At 36.6% G+C, this 22290-nt stretch overlaps 1 protein-coding gene across 1 annotated transcript in view; it reads left to right on the forward strand.

Annotated features, from left to right (window-relative positions):
- The window catches only part of LOC113068422 (sucrase-isomaltase, intestinal-like), a 55526-nt gene that overhangs the window by 14687 nt on the left and 18549 nt on the right, over positions 1-22290 (forward strand). Inside the window, exons 7-24 of the mRNA XM_026241204.1 lie at positions 550-721; positions 2488-2587; positions 2737-2849; positions 4953-5078; positions 6749-6880; positions 6987-7103; positions 7309-7422; positions 7577-7661; positions 7747-7864; positions 8146-8317; positions 9348-9464; positions 10445-10599; positions 10679-10763; positions 11230-11286; positions 12703-12827; positions 12959-13047; positions 21530-21579; positions 22066-22239. Coding sequence (XP_026096989.1) covers positions 550-721; positions 2488-2587; positions 2737-2849; positions 4953-5078; positions 6749-6880; positions 6987-7103; positions 7309-7422; positions 7577-7661; positions 7747-7864; positions 8146-8317; positions 9348-9464; positions 10445-10599; positions 10679-10763; positions 11230-11286; positions 12703-12827; positions 12959-13047; positions 21530-21579; positions 22066-22239 — 2101 coding nt within the window. The remainder of the gene's footprint in view (positions 1-549; positions 722-2487; positions 2588-2736; positions 2850-4952; positions 5079-6748; positions 6881-6986; positions 7104-7308; positions 7423-7576; positions 7662-7746; positions 7865-8145; positions 8318-9347; positions 9465-10444; positions 10600-10678; positions 10764-11229; positions 11287-12702; positions 12828-12958; positions 13048-21529; positions 21580-22065; positions 22240-22290) is intronic.

Raw genomic sequence — 22290 nt, forward strand, 5'->3', positions numbered from 1 at the left:
AACATCTCTCATTAGAATAACTGCCCAGTGAGAAATAGGCCTTATTTCCAAAGAATAAAATGATTTGCCACACTATTATGAAAATGCTGTTTTAACTGTTGTTTTCTTCTCAAGTAATTAGCTTTTACATGACCATAGTCAGGTCTGTACAGTATGTGTTTTGCAAAACAATTTTGTAATCTTTTATCTGATAAAAAGCCCGACCTAAAAGCCTAAAAATAATGTATTTATAGTGGATTGAGCATATATTGATATTTCATAAGGAATATATCTATAAAATATGCTTATTAATCTAATTTGTAGTGAAGTTATTTTTAAAATGAGACAATGCATGTGAACGATTCTTAGCTGTCAGTTTAGTTGTGGCTTTACAAATAGGATGTTGATCTTTTTGGTGAACCATCTATCAGTATTTTACCTTTTATTCATGTGGTTAGGGTGCGCATTTTCACTCTTTTTTGACCCCTCTATATTTGAGGGCATGCTTGAAGGGTCAGTGGATATGTTCTTGACAGGTTTGATGACAACATCCCTTCCTCTCTCGCTCAGGTTTGACACAACCATTGGGCCGCTGATTTTTGCAGATCAGTACCTTCAACTCTCTGCTAAACTACCCTCTCACAATATTTATGGACTGGGAGAGCATGTCCATCAGACCTTCCGCCATGACACCAACTGGAAGACCTGGCCTATCTTCGCAAGAGATGCTTTTCCCAACGGAGTGAGTCATAATGTTCAGATCATTTGCACAAACATTTTCACTATTCCAAACCAGTATGAAAAACAAAGTTTTAGTTATGTTATAAAATAATATCTTGTCCAGAAGCATCATAAAAGAAGTAATTTGAATGAAGTCATTATTCACTGATAACTGGCACAACTGGATCCTTGAGTCAGTGAGTGTGATTTATCGAATGACTCAATTAGAACAACTCAGTAATTAGCACAACTTTCTGAGGAGATCTGGGCTGGATTTCATGACATTCGAAGCTTCAAACATCATCAATCATGTTGTATTGTCATTTCGATACAAGCATTGGCACAGTATGTGATACAAAAGTGCTTTGAAAACTACATGGGAGCCGCGATACCAATCGTCCCATCACTATCTGCCTGATCACCCTTTTTCTTGTGGTTTATATTTGTGCTCTGTTGGATTGACTGCATGTGTTTTGATTCACGATTCTGGGTTGTCCCAATAAAAGTTACCTTTGGATCTCCTGCCCAAGTCTTGGAGCACTTCGAAATAGTTACCATGAATTAGCATGTTTTAATAGGTTTCTAGCTAGCACGTTTTACAACATTGCTATCATGTTATAGCACACATTGTTAACATGTATAATGTGTTACTAACATATTTTATTTTTTGTTTCCATAGATTAGTATTTTGCCACCATCTTTTGCATTGTTGAAAGGATGTATAGCTCTTAGCATGAATAATCATGTTTTAGCATTTTTGCTAACAAATAGCATGTTGCTAGCATAGTTTAGCATGAATCATCATGTTGTTAACATGATTTAGCACAGCATTATTAGAATGCCTTAGCATTTTGCTTGCACGATTTAACACATTTACATCACGAATTAACATGTTGTTAATAGGGCTGGGCAATATATTTAACGATATGATCATGCGCATCTAGTAAGTAAATATGGTTCCCTGATTACTGCTAAATCGCCATCACCTGCTTTTAAATGGAGCGGCATTTAATAGACAGAGCCGTAGATCTCTGACAACTATGCAATATCATGTTCATTATCCCAGATTAATCACCTTCGAAAATGAACGTGATATTGTGTAGCTTGTCAGAGATCTATGGCTCTGTCTAATATGCCGCTCCATTTAAAAGCAGGTGATGGCGATTTAGCGGTAATCAACCAGATTTACTGACTATGCGCATGATCATATCGTTACATATATCGCCCAGCCTTAGGTGCTAACATATTTTAGCATGTTGATAGCATGTTTTAGCACAATACTGCTACCATGTTTTAGCATTTAGCATGAATTAGCATGTTTACATTTTTAATGTTGTTAACATATTTGAGATGTTGGTAACATGTTTTAGCATGCTGATAACATGAATAAGCATGTTACTAGTATGTTTATGTTGTCCTAGGTCAGTCTATCAGTTTTTCTAGGGATAGGCAGCTTAAATACTCTATAAGTCTTACTGTTCAACAGTTTTTACCCCCTCAATGAAAGTCAGTGGGACTTTTGCACTTTTGATGGTCAATTTAATAAAGATCTTAAGTCTGAGTCGAGTTTGTCAAGTCAACATAATTATTGCATGATGTTAGAAGACTTAAATTTTAGTGCATGATTCAGGTTGACAACCTCTATAATATATTTTTATAATAAAATCTATAATCTATAATAACTTTTATAATACTTAAAATATGATGAGACATGTATGAGACTGTCTAATTAACTGGTTAAAATGTTTAAATTTGGCATTACAAACCTTAATGTCTTTTCCACCCCAGGGCACACACAACCTGTACGGCCACTACCCCTACTTTACATGTCTGGAAGATGAGAGCGGCCAGTCCTTTGGTGTTTTTCTCATGAACAGCAATGCTATGGGTAAATTCTGCTGTGGACTAAAGTCATAATGATGTCTGTTGCTTTTATTTTATTATTATTATTTTGGAATGGCTGCTTCTGTTGATTTTTACCAAATGAGAGTTTTAGTTTATATCTGTTTATATCTGTCTGCTCTTGTCTGTGTGCAGAGGTGACAGTCCAGCCTGCTCCGGCCATAACCTACCGGACTATCGGAGGGGTTTTGGACTTCTACATCCTGGTTGGAGACACACCAGAAGCAGTGGTGGACGAGTTCACACAGGTTAGCGTTGTGGAAAAATATAAATAGAAACACCAGCACTTGTGGGAGAAATTTTAAGCACTTGGAAATTATTTTTCATGTTAGAGACACAGCATGGTGGACAGTACAACACATGCTAGGACATATATATATATATATATATATATATATGTATATATATGTGTGTGTGTGTATGTATATATATATATATATATATATATATATATATATATATATATATATATATATATATATATACATATATATATATATATATATATATATATATGATAGCATGTTTTAGCACAATTTTATATAATAATGTATATATCTGTCAAAGGTATGGGATCAGTAAGATTTGTAATATTTTATTAAGGAAGTCGGTTATGCTCATAAAAGCTGCATTTATTTGATCAAAAAAAGAAAAGAAAAAAAAAACTCTTGCAATATGTTATTACAATATAAAATAATGTAAATAATTCTTTAAAATATAATTTATTTCTGTGATGCTAAGATCAATTTCCATCAGCTATTGCTACAGTATAATGTGTCCTATGTGCCCATCAGAAATCACTCTAATATTATGATTTATATATTTAAAATCATAAATCATATTAATCATATCATATTATACTGTTATACTTTTTTCCAGGATTCTTTAATTAATAAAAAGTTATAAATAATAGCATTTATTCAAAATAAATTAATTGCAGCCTTTTGGATGAGACGTTAATCCGAGGTCCTGACTCTCTGTGGTCGCTTAAAATCATTCTAATATTCGAATATCCCCAATTAGATTTTAATGTATTATATGTATGTATATTAAAATAGAAAAAATATATATATATTTTTTTACACCATAATAATATTTCACACTATACATTTTTTGTTTAAACTTTATTTTGATAGTCTACTTGAAAGTGAAAGTGAAAGTGAAGTGACATTCAGCCAAGTATGGTGACCCATACTCAGAATTCGTGCTCTGCATTTAACCCATCCAAAATGCACACACACAGAGCAGTGAACACACACACACACACACACACACACACACTGTGAGCACACACCCGGAGCAGTGTTCATCATTTATGCTGCGGCGCCCGGGGAGCAGTTGGGGTTTCGATGCCTTGCTCAAGGACACCTAAGTCGTGGTATTGAAGGAGGAGAGAGCTGTTCATGCACTCCCCCCACCCACAATTCCATCCGGCCCAAGACTAGAACCCACAACCCTTCGATTGGGAGTCCGACGCTCTAACCATTAGGCCACGACTTCCCCTTAAAGGAAGTTACTTTGTAACTACGTCAACTACATATCAACTAAATCTCATCATTTACAACTACAGAGTAGACTGTTAGGTGGGTTTAGGATTGGTTGAAAAAGTTTACAAAGAAAGTGTTAGAAGATATTAACCAGACAGTCTACTAATACTCTGTTAACTGCAAAAAGTTGAAAAGTTACTAGTAGAATATCTGAAGTGACTATCGAAATAAAGTGTTACCAATTTTTTTTATTTTTGATCCAATAAATGCAGCATTGATGAGCGAAGAAACCCCTTTTAAAAACTTTTCACTGGTAGTGTCCAGTGGGTCAAAGATGTTAAGATGACTGCATCAGAAGAAATGTACAAAAGTGATTTTATGTCCATAGGAAGCACATTAAAGTTGGGGCTACAACAACAATTTAAAGCAGCATTACATTTATGATTTTTATGTTTTAAAGTTTTTTGTCTTTGACCAATACATATTGCTTCTATAATCTTTGATTTTACAAATTATTTATGTATTGGTACAAATTTAATTTATATTTTGTCATATATTTACATATGTATTATATATTTATTTTCTATTAAACTTATATCAGAAAAAAATTGTTACAACTGTGCTCACAATCTATTAAAAAGATTATTTGTAATGATTTAATTTCTATGGTTATTCAAGCAAGGAAATTAAATGTCCTGAATCATTTGAGTTAGGATGGGACCTCAGAGTGAGATTGCAGGATGTTTGTTAATTTAGCAGAGGCAAGGATGCATAAACCATAGAGGGGAATCCCCCCGGCAAATCACACCCTAAATATATATACATGATGTTAAATGAGTTTACTGTTGCTTTATATCTCTCCAGCTGATTGGCAGGCCTTTCATTCCTCCATACTGGTCTCTGGGTTTCCAGCTGTCTCGCTGGGACTACGGCAGCCTGGACGAGGTGAAGAAAGTCGTGGAAAGGAACCGACAGATCGGCATTCCATATGTAAGTGCCAGAATCAGAAGGATGGTCCTTGCTTGGTCCTACAATCTTTTGATTTCACCCAGCACTTCAAATCCACGATCAAGAGCCTGGAGCAAAGTTTACCGATTCATAAAAAATAACTCCACACTTCACCTATGCATGCATTTAGAAGCGTTTAACACCTTATGGTGGGGCTCTATTTTTCTTTAACGAAGAGGGCATTTGCATGTCAGGATTTTGCATCACCTGATTAGAATAAAAAAAATTGGCTACTGGTTGGAGAATCTCACCATTTGCTAATGGCTGTTGGAAGTCAAGCATTCAGATAAAACTAAGCAGACCAGTTAAGCAATATTAGAATCAGAATAAGAACGGATGCAAAAGAGGCTGACGGATCTGATTTCAGAGTAATAACGCAGGTAGAGAGAAACATAAACAACCTGAAAACTAGGTATAAAAGTTTGTAGAAACCCGTATGAAGGTTTGAAAGTTTAATAAGTTTAATAAGCTTTAACTTAAAAAATAAATACATAAATAAACATTGCTAGCATGAATTAGCATGTTTTAACCTATTCCTTGCATGTTTTTTTAACACTACTAGCGTTTGACAGTGCAACATTTTCTGATACCAGTGCATGCATTTTGATAACATGTTTTATCATATTTCTAGCATGATTTAACACTTTGCCAGCTTAATAAGCATATTGCTTGCATGTTTTAGCACCTTGGTATAATTTTTATCACATTGCTTACATGTTTTAGCACAATGTTAGAATGATTTAGCACTGTTGACAGGATTGATTGTTTTACCATATTGCAACATGAATTAACATGTTGCTAGCATGTTTAAACATATTGTTAACATGATTTAATACATTGTTCACATAGATTAGCATGCCAATAGCATGATTTAACATATTGGTAGCATGAATAATATAATGATAATGATAGCATGGATAGATTTAAGAAGTATTTTGTTGTAATTACTGTAACCGTGAGATTCTGGCACGTAAAAAAGTATTTACATCCTAGTAGATTAAAGCTTGTAAACTGGCTGTTTTTTGAATCCATGTGGTCCTTATACCACCTGACCACTACAGATTAATTTAGGCACTGATAGCAGTGCAATAGAAACACATAATTCCCAGTCCAAGGACATGAATGGTTCTTAATATAACTTCACATGTTGTCATCTCGATATTATGGAAATTATGTGGTGGCTTGAATGCAGCATAAACATGATGATAAAATGCTTTATTGTTCACATTAAATAGCTTGTTGCTATAATAATTCTGCACATTGCTAACATGATTTAGCATTAATTGGCATGCTGTTAGTATGTTTTCACTTTGCTAGCATGATTTAATATGTTGTTAGCATATTGCTAGCATGAATTAGCATGCTGCTAGTGTAACGAATGTAGGCCGCTACGAGCTGTGTGCTTTTAACCTCAGTGTTCAAGAGCCACTCTAGCGATTGATGCTGGATACTGAGTTCTTTAGCCTCCTTGTTGATGCAGTCCATGCAGATGGGCCCAGGTTCGAGTCCCGCTTGCAGTGGGTGGTTTGAATCAGAATGTCTAGATTAGCATGTTTAAGGGTGCAACTTCCATAATAAATGTTGAAGTGAAACATGATATTAATGAGAAAAGGATTGACTTTCAGCTGAACCATAATTGTTTTGTGTTTCAGGATGTCCAGTACACTGATATCGACTACATGGAGGAAAAAAAGATCTTCACCTATGATATGGAGAAATTTAAGGAGTTGCCTCAGTTTGCTGACTACATGCATGAGAAAGGGCAGAAATACATTGTCATATTGGTGAGCCTTTGATTTTCATGCTGAAGTGCACAGTTTTACGGGTTTCGAAGTTTAAAGTCCTACATTTCACCCCCTTGACCACCTCAAAACATTTTCTTCCTGGTAGGATCCTGCTGTGTCCACAGGTAAAAGGCTAAATGGACCTTATGAAGCATTTGACCGGGGACATGCAGCTAATGTTTGGGTCACTGAACCAGACGGGAACACACCTCTGATAGGAGAGGTAAGATCCTCCAAAGATACTCCTGACTGTCAGTAGGGTTTGGGATTGAGAACTGGTGGTTCTTCTTCATAACAATAACTGAACTTCAATGATTTCCATGATGTTGATCTTAGTAATTTATTTTGTATTTTTTTACACTGATGTGGCCACAGAAAATCGTAGGAACAAAATACATATTGTTTATCATAACTCTCACATGTCACAGGTCTGGCCAGGGGAAACCGTGTTTCCAGACTACACTAACCAGGCTTGTGTTGATTGGTGGGTTGATGAAATTTCACGTTTCCACAAAGAAGTCAAACATGATGCTATCTGGATTGTGAGTGACCCGCAGAGATGAGCCTAATCATTTTTAACTGATCTTCCAAATCAATACTACATATGTCACTGCATCAATATTGATTAGCTTAATAAACATATCTTCTAGAGTACAATATACACCACAAAAGATTTAAAACTTTTTTCCCCTTAAGGACATGAATGAGGTGGCCAATTTTGTACAGGGAAGCAGCAAAGGCTGCGCTGAGAACAAACTCAACTATCCTCCATTCATTCCACGTGAGTTTGAAATAAATCAATAGCTGGATTTATTCATAGCAGATGCATAACCATCCATCCTCTTAATTTCCATTTGACTCTATAGGTCTCCTTGATAATCTGATGTACAGTAAGACCTTATGTATGGATGCTAAACACAAATGGGGAAACCACTATGATGTCCACAGTCTCTATGGGTACTCGATGGCCCTGGCCACTGAGAAGTACGTGTCAGTTTTTCCACACTTTGAATGCAAACGATCTCTTTTGTGATTGAATGATGCTGCTTTTGAGTCTTGTCAGAATGATTCACACAAATTGACATTACAGCAATGTTTTATTTACAAGTGGATAGCAATATCATTTGTTCCCCAACACCCTTGTCTCAATCAGCTACACTATGCTTATTTAGGCAACCCACGTGTCTTTCCAGCACCCTCCTGGATGTCATTTTATTGTGGTGCCAGAGTTACCCATTGCTCTAATATTATGTTTCTGCTTCCAGGGCATCGAGAGAAGTGTTTAAGACAAACCGTTCCATGGTTTTTACCCGTTCATCCTTCCCCGGGGTGGGCAAGTATGCTGGGCACTGGTTGGGTGACAATGCGGCCAACTGGAATGATATTAAGTGGGCGATACCTGGCATGTTGGAGTTTAACCTCTTTGGAGTCCCTTACGTAAGTGGTTTGACTCCAAATAAAATATCTTTTGCAACATGGGTAATGGATGGTAGGCACCAGCCACTGAGAGGCATTTAGATAAAGACTGTGGTTATGTTCGAGTTCCAATGGGAAATTTAGTGGACATTTGGACTCAATGGACTTAGCTGTCAGACATAATGACAGTTTCAACTGCCTTGTAATCCTCTGCACACAAACATTAAATGATTTGACCAGGCCATAAGACCACATATGTTAACCTTAAAAAGCATAGATATGTATAGGTAGATGCCTTGTTAGCAACTTTCTATGAGTGTTATACATACAGGTGTATCTCAATAAATTAGAATGACATAGAAAAGTTAATTTATTTCAGTAATTCAACTCAAATTGTGAAAGTCCTGTATTAAGTAAATTCAATGCACAAGTCTTTGGTTCTTTTAATTGTGATGATTTGTCTCACATTTAACACAAACCCACCAGTTCACGATCTCAACAAATAAGAATACTTCATTAAATCAATTAAAAACATTTTTTGGCATTCTGGAAAGTATGTTCCTTTACTGTACATGTACTCAGTTTGCACTCAAAAGCATGTTCCTTTCACTTTGGAAGCATGTTTGTTTTCACTCATTATATGCATGCTCTCAAACTAACATCAGACTTCCACCACTGACTGACAAAACTATACAGATCACCTTTAAATTTAAAGGAAATTACTGATTCATCTTTGTTTCATATTGGGGCCTATGAATAAAATAAATAAGCCACCTTGTAAAAAAATATATGAATTGCTTATGAAATGTAAAATCAGACAGTTTCGTCTGACTTCATATTTGATGTTTTTATTTGCACAATTTTGATCTAATTTGATTGTCATTTGTCAACATTTGCCAGATTACTGGTGTCTTTTCCATATATAAAAGTCTTGAATCCCCATTTGATCTTTATCTAATTGTGTAGATTTTGGTGAATCATTTGAAATAATAAAGAGTATTTTTTTTTCCTCCTCTGGAGAGAATCTGAATCTCATGATGTTTTTCTGCAGATTGGCGCAGACATCTGTGGGTTCTTCGACGACTCGCCAGAGGAGCTTTGCAGACGTTGGATGCAAGTCGGCGCGTTCTACCCCTTCAGCCGTAACCACAACGCGCAAGGGTTCAAGGTCTGTGCTTGAGTCAGCATGAATCGGAAGTAGTCATTGTCTTTTTTTCTCTACTGTGATGTCTATCCGAGTGAAATGACATCTGAAATGAAGGGTGGGACTTGATTTCGTCCTTTAGGAATTGATTGAATCATTGGAAGTTGGGCTGTTGCTAACAAAATGAAGGCAGATCTGAATGCCATTTTGCAGTTAGTTGTGGGAGGATTTCTCTCCACTGGATCCACCGGTGACATCCTAGCATGAAGAAATGTTATTATTTATTGAGGAAGATGATGACAAGTACAATCAATGACACAAAACATACGCAACAGCGTGCGAGCGAGAGAGACTAACTGAATGACTGATTGCATCCTCCATCTTAAGTCATGTTCTAAGAGTAAAATTGTGGTGATATCCTAATATCCTTAACATTTTTAAGGGTAGTGTGCTCCCCATGCTTGCGTCAGTGTATTGCATCAGCATTTACCCTCACGTCACTAGCTCCACCTTGCACCTGAGCCTGTGACCGGAAGAGAAGATGAGCCATTTAGAGGGGAGGTTAACGTTTTTGATTAAAGATTACTAGGGCAAATTAATTTTGAATAAAATAATGAAATGCACAGATAAATGATTTATAATAAACACTACAGTCTTCCATAAAAAAAAATAAGAATTTTACATTTGTATTATTTTAAGGTGACTTTAATCACCCATAACCATCCAGTCACGAAGTGCAGTGTGTCACAAATGTGTCCTCTCTTTTTGAATGCTGTTTGTAGGAGGTTTATTTCTCAAATCGTTATTGTGAGATTGGCGTTAGAGGAGCAATGAGACCTCCACAGTGAGAAGTTTGAGAAGGCAATTGAAGATGAATGGAAAATTATGATATTGATTAAATTAGATGAGTACGAATTGACCTTTTAGTCAGAGAGCAATTATTCCATCACTGTCTCCTCTATGATGAACATATTATCAGTATTTCTTCTGTGGCTTTCTAACAGGACCAGGATCCTGCATCATATGGTGCTGACTCTCTCTTGGTGAAAACCTCCAAGCATTACCTGAACATCCGATACACCCTCTTGCCATACCTCTACACTCTTTTCTACAAGGCCCATGTCAGTGGAGAGACTGTATTGCGTCCCATGATGCACGAGTGAGTGTGAATATTTCCAAACAGCAGTGTAACAGTTTCAGCCTCACCTGCTTTATAAGAATATTGTCCCGTTCTGCAGGTTCTATTCCGACAGTGAAACCTGGGGAGTGCACAACCAGTTCTTATGGGGAGCACATCTTCTCATCACACCTGTGTTGGATCCTGTGAGTGAGCACACACACACACACACACACACACACACACACACACACACACTTGTTGGGTTTCTCTGTTTTCATGGGCACATATGTTGTTTACATTGTACGAACCGTATGTTCTATCCCCCTACAACTTAAACAACCCTTCACAGAAAACTCTGCATTTTATGTTTTTTACAAAGATACATTTTTATGATTCATAAGCTCATTTCCTTATGGGGACCAAGAAACATAATCCCCTTAGAATTTGCTGATTCTCTTTATGTCGGCTTCTTACTCTCCTATATCTCTCAAATATTCTCTCTTTCTGACTCCTGAAAAGCCATGACAGGAGGACCTTATCTTTCTGGAAAATGACCACCCATGACCCATGATGGTCTACCTGTTATTTTAATGAATAATCTTAATTACCAAACTATCAAAATAATGTTTATCATTATGTTTAGCAAATTTTCCAGTTTGTTTGTTTCAGGGTGTTGAATATGTGGAGGCCTACATTCCAGATGCCATCTGGTATGACTTTGAGAAGGTAAGACCATCCTCTCAAGCCACAGGTAATAATGGCAGAATGTTATGTGTGCATCACGATTAATCACATCCAAGATAAAAGTATTTGTTTATATAGCAAATGTGTGTGTACTGTCTATATTTATTATGTATATATAAAAGCACACACATATAGTATATATTTTGAAATATTTACAGGTATTTGCATGTATATTAATATTCATGTAATTTATGTTATAAATACTGTATATTTATTTTTAATTAACAGCATATTAAATATATAGAAGAATATATAGATACATAATAAATACACACAGTACACACACATTATGTGAACAAAAACTTTTATTTTGGATGTTTGACAGCAATATGGGTGAATGACATGACACTTATTTTCTCTAAATCAATAAACTCTCAAATTCTCATGTGCTTACATAGGTGTCTATGATGATGCCTGTCAAATTTGATTTAAAAATAAAATGTCAAATGGTGTAAATGGCAACTTATAATACAAGCCTTTTTGTTAGGAGCCAATTTAGTCATATTTCCCTGGCTTATGATGATGATTAACCATATAAAAAAACCTAAATAATATAATTTACCTATAATATTTAGTTTTAGTTTTTTTATTGAGAATTTCGTCTTTTTAAAACAAGATATGTTGTTTGTCTTTGACGCAATGTATTTTGTTTAAAGCACTATATAAATAAAGGTGATTGATTGATTGATTTGGTGTGAAGTTTTTATGGTTACACCACATTGAAATTTTTTCAATCATCCCCCAAATATTCTCTCAAAATTAATTAAAAACAGCTATTTTAGACTCGGTCTTCAAAAAAGAGAATGAATGCAAGTAATGTACTTTTTACATTTACTTTTAAATTTTAACCCTTTTTCATTTAATGAAAACAAATGGACACAACAAAAAAGAAAAGTCAATAATGTCATGTCACTGACCCATATATAAGGGTCAAAGACGAAAAAGTTTTTTCAAGCATTAAAACAATTAGTGTAATACAGCTTTAAATTGTTCTTGGTTGTTGTTGTTTTTTTCTCAAAACATTAGAATGTGTCCTGTTTAAATAAATTGTTTGACATTTTTACCCTGATATGCAGAAGACACCCACTAAAATGTCATTCAGTATAGCAATCTTTTCATGTCTATTTTCAACAATCTATTTATGACATATAAAAAGAAAAATTACTTTTACCCCAAATAGTTATTACTTGTAATTTCACATTTTTAAACTATCTATCCTAGGTTTTACCCATGTGACAGCAAGACTTTTAAAATAATTTAAAATACAACTAATTTTATTATGCTCACTTATGCTTTATATATTTTAATGCATATAGTACATGTCAGAATATGTATGTTGTTTAAATCTTTTCATCTTTTCTTTTCTTCATTGTGTATGACAATGCAATTTTTTTACAGGAGGAACGGATTACCGATCGCAAAGAAAAAGTTAACTTGAACCTGCCTGCTGATAAACTTGGTTTACACCTGAGAGGCGGAGCCATTCTGCCCGCGCAAACGCCAGATGTCACCACTACATACAGGTAATGATGGGAAACTCCAAAAAAAGAAGAGATGCCTGTAGATTTCCCCTAAAAAACATATCATCTTTAATGCTTAAAAGTGGCCACAAACAAGAATCCCGACTTACGTAGGTACGTTTGTATCCCCTCAGTCGACGACATCCCATGAGACTGATCATCGCTCTCGATGACAACAATACTGCATCAGGAGAGCTATTTTGGGATGACGGAGAGTCTCGAGGTATTTTGGAGGAACTTCTATTAATTTACTGTTGTTCACTTCACCATCAGAAACAAAAATGTTACATTATGCAGGACTCAATAGCAAGATTGTCAGAATTACAGATTTTATACTATGGTTTTATTTATTTTTTGTTACTTTTTGTCAGAACTAAATGTGGTAACATTTTACATTGAGGTTCCATTAGTTAACAGTAGTTACTTTTTTGACTGACTTAAACAATGAGCAATACATTTCTTACAGTATTTTTTTCATCTTTATTAATTAATAATATAAAAATAATTTTTATTGTTAACTTTCTAATTTAAAACATGTTAAAACATGCTAGCATCATACCAATTAATTCTAGAAACATTTTAAAACATGCTTGGAGCATGTTAAATTATGCTAACAACATGCTCATTCATAGTAATCATGCTAGCAATGTCAAAAACAAGCTAGCAACGTGTTAATGATTTGCTAAATCATGCTAGCAACAGGTGGATTCATGGTAATCATGCTAGCAATGTCAAAAGCTAACCACCTTAATCCATGCTTACTCACGCTAGCAAAATGCTATATTTTAATTCATATATGTTAATTCATACTATCCATTCAAACAAGCCTTGCCCTTTACGGCCCCACTTAGGGCATGAAAAATGGCTAATGTGAATGCTGTCAACGGACCCCAGTACACACTGGGGTACCGAATCCAAGATTACCTGGAGAAGGTGCTCTGAGTTCGGTTGCTTCCGAATTGTGGTGCAATTCGTGTGAATGTGAAAGCAACACGGACTCAGGTGCGCACTTGTTCAGGAAGTAAAGTATCCTGCGCATGCGTAACACTGTCGATATCATTGTTTCCTCAACACACGAGAGCCGAGGTTGATTCCACACACTCCTAAAAGTCCATATTAAATTAATTAAAATTAATTATGATGCTGTGCATAATAGCACCAAATAAAAAAAAAAATTACAACTGTGCTCAGTCGCGTTGTGTTCTGGAACAATCATGCTCGGGCTCGGACTGCAGGAACCGAGCCTAGTGTAAAAAGCCCTCTTAATCTATAACAAGGGTGCCTAATCCTGGTCCTGGAGATCTACCTTCTTACAGAGTTCAGTTCCAACCCTGATCAAACACACCTGTCTTTAATTATCAAGCCCTCCTTCAGATATAGGTATCTGCAGGGAAGTAGTGGGTGTTAGCATCGAGACTTACGTCTCTGCAGACCAAAAGTGGGTGTTTATGACTTTTGGGTTCTTTCAAACTGCTGGGTGTTTCAAAATCATGCAATCAAAATGATCCCCCTTATCTAACCCCACCCCTAAACCTAACGTCACTATGACATCAGCCAATCAGGTATCATGGTCTAAAAACACCCTGATCTGGTTACTCCCATACTTTCCTGCAGAGACCTATACTTGGGGGTGGTCCTAATCAATTGGTTCAGTTGTGGTTTAATCAGGGTTGGAGCTGAATTCTGCAGGAAGGTAGATCTCCAGGAACAGGGTTGGGCACCCCGATCTACAATAATATATCTGTTTCACTTTAAATACTTTTCAGATACTATAACTTAAGTCTTTGGGATAAAAGTTATACACCTCTGAAATGGATGCAGGCACACCATAAGTAATATCTATATTCTCAACATTGTACAGTAGTCAAAGGGATTTCAAATCAATGGATTTATTAAATACAAAAAAAGAAAACTTTTAATTAATGTGAATGCAGCTACATATAGCTAAAAATGCAAATACACAAAAGTACAAAAAATAAATGTGAGATTGTAGGATTACGTCATGTTAAAGTTGTACATCAGTATCCAAACACTGTCCATAGCTGAAAAAGACTGATAGCAAATTAATAATCCAAGCTTTTGTAATGAAAACAAGGTACAGCTCTCAAACACCAGACAGCTATACAGGAACAATAAAAAAAAAGTCCAGACTATGGTCTCACGTCACAAATAACTTTAAATCCATATTAAAACTGGACCATAATGTGGTGACCTCGCCAATAAAGAGTCCTCCTAAATGCATACAAATACAAGGCATTAAACTCTTAGCATCAATTCAAACATAGGCCATACATACATACATGTAACATCTCTGCAAAAAAAAAAACATCAGCAATGTACACTTTGAAAAAACAAAATGAAATGGCACATTTCCCAACCAGGACACAGAACAATGTGTTCAGCAGCAAGTGAGCAATGCTGGCTACTGCAGCTTGCTATTACTTACTCTCTTCTTATTCTCCTTCTAATACCATTTGGTGGATGGCAAACCAACTTCTGGTGCATTTACCACCACCAACTGGACAGAAGTGTGAAGCAGTAATAAACAACTAATACAGTAGGTGGCCATCCAAAATGGTTGTTCCGCGTCTACAAAGTGCATTTGCAGCTTTTGACCGCTGAGTGGTGCTTTAACCACAAGTTTTCAAATAGCTCATCAAAGCACATTTTCACAAATAGACTTCAGTTTTGCCTCACCAATGTATTACATTTGACTGCAGTTGGGGAAAATAAAAGAAAAACAGGGTAACACTTTATAATAACTGCATGCTATTAATCATTAGTTAAGCATTAGGAAACAGTTAATTCATCATTTATAAAGCATTAATATACATTTATAAGCAGTTTATAAATACAGATATAAATGCTTTATACATGATTTAAAAGCATATCTATAATGTATTTAATAATTGTTTTTTCATACTTTATTAATGATCAATTTATCATTTCTAAATTAAGTATAGCATTATTTACACACCAGTTATTAAGGAGTTGTCAGTGGTTCATAAGATCACTTAGAAATTGTAAGTAAATGATTAATAAACTATTTAAATGTGCATTCATACATCTTTTTATTCAGACATATAGTTATAGTTCTAGTGTTAATAAATGGTTTATTAACATGTATTTCTACTGTAATTCAGGCATAATTCATGTAGTTGTTAGTTAACTATTTTTGTGAGCTCATCTAAAGTGAAGACTATTTATGCCTTATAAAGCTTTTACAAATGAGATTTAAAGGCTGTTAATATTTCTATGTTCTGTATCACTGTGTTGTGTTCATTTCCGTTTTTTGTTTAGAAGATAACTGAGCCTTTAAATATCCTTTATAAATGCTTTACAAGGCATAACTAGTCCTCACTTTAGATGAGCTCACATAAATAGTTAACTGACCACTACTAAATGCTTTATAACTACCTGAATTTACATTTCTTGTGATCTTATGAATCACTGGCAACTCCTAAATAACTGGTTTGTAAATAATGCTATACTTCATTGAGAAATGATAAATTGATCATGAATAAAGTATGAAATTACACATTATAGATATGCTTTTAAATCAAGAATAAAGCATTTATTTCTGTATTTATAAACTGATTATTACTGTCTATTAATGCTTTATGAATTATGAATTATCTGTTTACTAATGCTTAATTAATGATTAATAGTGTGCAGTTATTATAAAGTGTTCCCAAAAACACTGTAGGCTAGTTAAAATATTTAATATTCACAGATGAAAGTTTAGTACTTAAAGATATGAGCATTTCTTAGAACGAATTCAAGCAGGATAAATGTCAAGCCTATGAGCCAGTGCTGCTTATATTTTCTCTACACCATATTTTAGATTTTACACATTTAAATAGTGTGCCATATTACTTATATAATATTAATTATGTGTTAAATTATTTTAAAAAATTGTGGTTTACTTTGCATCTGAGAATTAGAAGTGGTAGCCTATAGTGAGCTAGTCTTGCATGTTTTATAAATAATTTTCTTTATTTTAGTAAAACGTGAGACACTGTATAATTTCGCTCCTGTTATTCAGGCCTAATTAAAACAAGAAACAAATAAATTAAACATGCACAATTTAGCTAAATCCTTGAAACCCTAAAGAATGGACTGATTAATAAAATGTCTTCACGTTTAAACTCAAGTTCTCACATTATAATCAACAAAATGCACATTAATTGCATCTTCAGTAGTTTTAAATGGATTCTTCTTTACTTGCTTTCATTTAATTTAAGTAAAGTAAAAATAAAATAAATAAAAAAATAAATTGCAGCCGCATTTCAATGCAGACCTGTATAATATTCCTTAAAATATCAGTGCAAGATTTGCTTAGCGCTCATGATGCTGAATGCACGTGCAGCATTTATTCTTATTTGTCTACATGTTTTATTTTCATTACAAATCTTGTTTGGTTTTATTTTGGATAATTGCATGTAAAAAATATATTTACTTTGTAATGCATATGCAAAATGTGAATTATTATTCATATTCAAGTGTTTGTGAGAAAATTATTAATGCACATGGATGAGAGGGATTTTTTTTTTCCTGATAATGAAATTTGGGGTGAAAATTGGGGTGTCTCACATACGTGAGAAATATATCTACAGAAAGCCTGAAATGTCTTTTACATTTACATTTACATTTAATCATTTAGCAGACGCTTTTATCCAAAGCGACTTACAAATGAGAACAATAGAAGCAGTCAGGTCAACAAGAGAACAACAACAGTATACAAGTGCCATGACAAGTCTCAGTCAGTCTAGTATAGAACGCATAGCCAGGTATTTTTTTTTTTATTAATGAAAAGACAAGAAAGGGAAAAGTGCTGGTGTTAGTTGGTTAAGTACAGGCGAAAAATATGAGTCTTTAGATGTCATTCCATCAGCTGGGCACAGTCCAGAAAAAGGTCTGTGAGATTGATTTTGAATTTCTTTGGGATGGCACCACAAGGTGTCGTTCACTTTCAGAGCACAAACTTCTGGAGGGCACATAAGATTTAACCAGTGAGTTTAGGTAAGTTGGTGCAGTGCCAGTGGTTGTCTTGTAGGCAAGCATCAGTACCTTGAATTTGATGCGAGCAGCTACTGGTAGCCAGTGTAACCTGATGAGGAGAGGAGTAACATGAGCTTTTTTTGGCTCATTGAAGACAACCCTCGCTGCTGCATTCTGGATCATTTGCAGAGGCTTGACAGTACATGCAGGAAGAGCCAGGAGAGCATTACAATAGTCCAGTCTGGAGAGAACAAGAGCTTGAACAAGAAGTTGGGTGGCTTGCTCTGACAGGAAGGGTCTAATCTTCCTAATGTTGTATAAGGCAAACCTGCAGGACCGGGTCGTTGTAGCAATGTGGTCTGTGAAGCTTAATTGATGATCCATCACAACTCCTAGGTTTCTGGCTGTCCTCGAAGGAGTTATGGTTGACGAGCCCAGCTGTATAGAGAAGTTGTGATGAATCAATGGGTTAGCTGGAATCACCAGTAGTTCAGTCTTTGTAAGGTTAAGCTGAAGGTGATGATCATTCATCCAGCTAGAAATGTCACTCAGACAGGCTGAAATGCGAGCAGCTACCGTCGGGTCATCAGGCTGGAATGAGAAGTAGAGTTGGGTGTCATCAGCGTAGCAGTGATTAAAAAAGCCATGCTTCTGAATGACAGATCCTAATGATGTCATGTAGATGGAGAAGAGAAGTGGTCCAAGTACTGAGCCTTGAGGAACCCCAGTAGCAAGGTGGTGTGACTTAGAAACATCTCCCCTACAAGACACACTGAAGGATCTGTCGGAGAGGTAGGACTTAACCCACAGGAGAGCAGTTCCGGAGATGCCCATCTTTCTGAGGGTGGACAGGACAATCTGGTGATTAACAGTGTCAAAAGCAGCAGACAGGTCCAGTAAGATGAGTACCGAGGATTTTGAAGCTGCTCTTGCTAGTCGCAGGGCTTCAGTAACCAAGAGCAGAGCAGTCTCAGTTGAGTGGCCACTTTTGAAGCCAGATTGGTTGCTGTCCAGAAGGTTGTTCTGTACAAGGAACATAGAAAGCTGGTTGAACACAGCTCCCTCAAGTGTCTTTGCAAGGATGTTTCAAAGTCACACCACCTTGCTACTGGGGTTCCTCAAGGCTCAGTACTTGGACCACTTCTCGTTTGTTGTTTTCAAGAAGCGCTGGATTTAGAGATGGTTTATTGAGCAGTGGGCTTACCCGAGCCTGCTTGAATGCTAAGGGAAATGTTCCAGAGTGAAGAGAGGAGTTAATAATGTGAGTAAGTGAAGGTATGACTGAAGAAGAGATCGCTTGAAGGAGGTGAGTGGGGATCGGATCAAGTGGACAAGTAGTAGGATGATTGGACAGGAGAATTTTGGAGACGTCAATCTCTGAGAGTGGGGAGAAGGAGGATAAAGAGTGTGCGTCGGTCATTGTGAAGTTGTCCTCAGTCTGCGTTGTGGAGAATTGATCACTGATGGATCTTGTCTTATTTGTGAAGAAAACTGCAAGTCGTCCGCTGTAAGAGTCGATGGAGGAGGTGGAGGCGGCGGATTAAGAAGAGAAGAGAAAGTCTTGAAAAGTGTCCGAGCATCACAGCAGCTGTTAATTTTGTTGTGGTAGTAGGATGTTTTAGCCGTGAAGACATTTGCAGAGAAGGAAGAGAGGAGAGATTGATACATACTGAGGTCAGTAGAGTTTTTTGATTTCTGCAATTTCCTCTCTGCAGCTCTGAGTTTAGAGCGATGTTCACAGAGAACCTCGGACAGCCAGGGGGCAGATGGGGCAGTGCGTGCTGGTCTAGACAACAGTGGGCAAAAGTTGTCCAAGCAAGATGTTAAAGTGGAGCAAAGAGTGTCTGTAGCGCTGTTCATGTCCAGAGCAGAAAATGAGAGAGTGGAGGAAGTGGGGATGAAACCACAACAGATAGGCGAGATGGAGAGAGTGAGCGTAGGTTCCGTCGAAAGGTGACCTGCGTTGGAGTGTGTGCCACTTCAGGAGTAAGTGCTAGGTTAGCAGTAATGAGGAAGTCTGAGGTGTCCTCAGAGCAACAGCGGACACTCGCTTGAGATCAAATGTGGAGAGTAGAGTGTTGAAGTCGGCAGCCTGGGGTTTATCTAGGTGGATGTTGAAGTCACCAAGCAGTACCAGAGGAGTACCATCTTCAGGAAAGTTTGATAGCAGCACATCCAACTCCTCCAAGAAGTTTCCCAGTTGACCTGGAGGACGATAAATGACCACAAAGTGGATTTTAACAGGGTGGGTTACAGTAATGGCATGTGATTCAAATGAACCAGTACCTGTAGGTGATGGCTGAAGATCAAATTTCCATTATTTGGATATAAGGAGACCCGTACCTCCACCCCTCCCAGTGGTACGAGGAGTGTGGGAACAAGTGAAATTAGTAGAGAGGGCTGCAGGGGTGGCAGTATCTTCAGGTTTGATCCAAGTCTCAGTCAGTGTCATGAGGTTGAGACCGGAATGAGTAGCAAAAGAAGAAATGAAGTCTGCTTTGTTGACAGCAGACTGGCTGTTCCAGAGACCAACTGGAATAGAGACTGTAGTAGCTGAGGTAAGAGGGACAGGCTGTAGATTTGTCAGACAGGCCTTCCTGCGATGTACATAGCGTGCTCTCCGAGTGTTAGTAGTGATAGTAGAGATCTGAAAGCACATAGTCACTACAAGTGTAAGAGATATTTGAGAACAAGCTATAAAAAAAGTAAAGAAAGAGAAAAGCAATACTCAAGTGCCCTGTCTGTGTCTTTGCTCAGTGGAGTCGCTCAGGTAGAGTCGATTGTCTTTACACTCGTCGGTCTTCACACGAGGAGGAGTCACACGAGGGCTGCCGCGACTGCTGCTGCGGTGAAACCTGCTGCTTTTGTATTTGCCAGATTACCTGTGATTGAAGTCAGCTGGCCACGCCTCACTATTTAGCAGATTGAAACTGGGCAGTCCCGTGATAGGCAAACGCAAAACAAAGCGCCACTTTCAGACACTCACAAGCTGCTGTCCTTCTCTGTCGCTCGACTGTTTCTTCATTTTTCTACACCTTTATCTCGACCCACACAAGCTATACAGAACTACCTCAAAGACCCCAGCCCCCTCCAGCTGAAGTGAACTTCAGTCTGTTTTCTGGCTGCGAGGAACGGTGTGTTGTCATTGTTACTGGGTTGAAACATGCCTACACTCACAGCACAGCTGCCCTTTTTATTCATTATTTCCTTGCAGCCCATATTATTATTTTCACTGATAATTATTATTTTTTGCGAAAATCGTTGTTATTTGTGGACATAGGCGTTTGAGGAAGGCTTTCAAGAGTATGTGAGTTGTATTTGACAATAGCACTATATATTTTACCTTGTTCTGCATGCTCTTTCAAAAGGCTTGATAAATTAACCCATTCAACACCCATCATTAAATTAAATTAAATCATTAAAACATGCTCTATTGTTTCTTTGCTAACTGTCTCTACCACATGGCTTTAATTAAAGTGGTCATATGATGCTTTTTTAAAGATCATTATTTTGTGTATTTGGTGTAACAATTTCAACATTTCAGTTTAATCTTTAAGCTTCTCAAATTGGTTTCAAACTTTCAGGCAAGGCTTTTTCAAGCCAATGTTTTTAAACAAAAACAAAAACAAAAAAAACTAATTACACTTCTTTGACAATCACATAAAGCTGACTTTTCTCTTAACTAATCTTTCTCTTTTTCTTAGATTCCGTTTCATCCGGCTCCTACATTCATTACCAGTTTTCCGTGGCTAATGTATGTTATCCTAATGCAGTGGTTCTCAATTCCAGTCCTCGCGACCCCCAGCAGAAATCTGTTGAAGTTTACTTCACTTCGGAATATTCATTAATGGATTTCATTCATGTCTTCACACACTGAGAAGTGTGACATCATATACCTCTGTAAATAAATACAGTTTAAATTAATGTCTCGCACACTTCAATGCACTTTGAATGGAACATATAAGTTTGGAATCATGGCAGAATATCTGTGATGTCCACTTCGCAGAGCACTTGTGGTCGGGTAGTACAAACATTAGAAGCGATAAGAGAAACATACAAAATGTGCAGAGCAAGGGGGCACGAGGACTGGAATTGAGAACTGCTGTCCTAATGTCACATTTCTGATTGTTAGTTTTTAGATGGCATTACATTGTATGTCCAAAAAGCACAATTTTAATAATTTTTAATAATTAAAAAAAAAAATCTGTGGTAATATCTGATGTTTTTTCTCCTGGATCAGGATGTCTTGACAATGCATGTCACCCACAATGGCTACATAGATCCAAACAACTTGAAGTTTGAGAACATCACCATAATGGGAGTGACCGGAGCTCCAGTCTCTGTGCTTGTGTCAGATGGCACCACTACTGATGCTCTGACTGAGTCCCAGGTTAACTACGATTCTACCAGGAAGGTAAAGGAGTTTTCTATCCACCAGCAAAGTCAATGTGAAACTGTTTTCTCT

The sequence above is a fragment of the Carassius auratus genome, linkage group LG44F (assembly GCF_003368295.1).
Source record: "Carassius auratus strain Wakin linkage group LG44F, ASM336829v1, whole genome shotgun sequence".
Taxonomy (NCBI): Eukaryota; Metazoa; Chordata; class Actinopteri; order Cypriniformes; family Cyprinidae; genus Carassius; species Carassius auratus.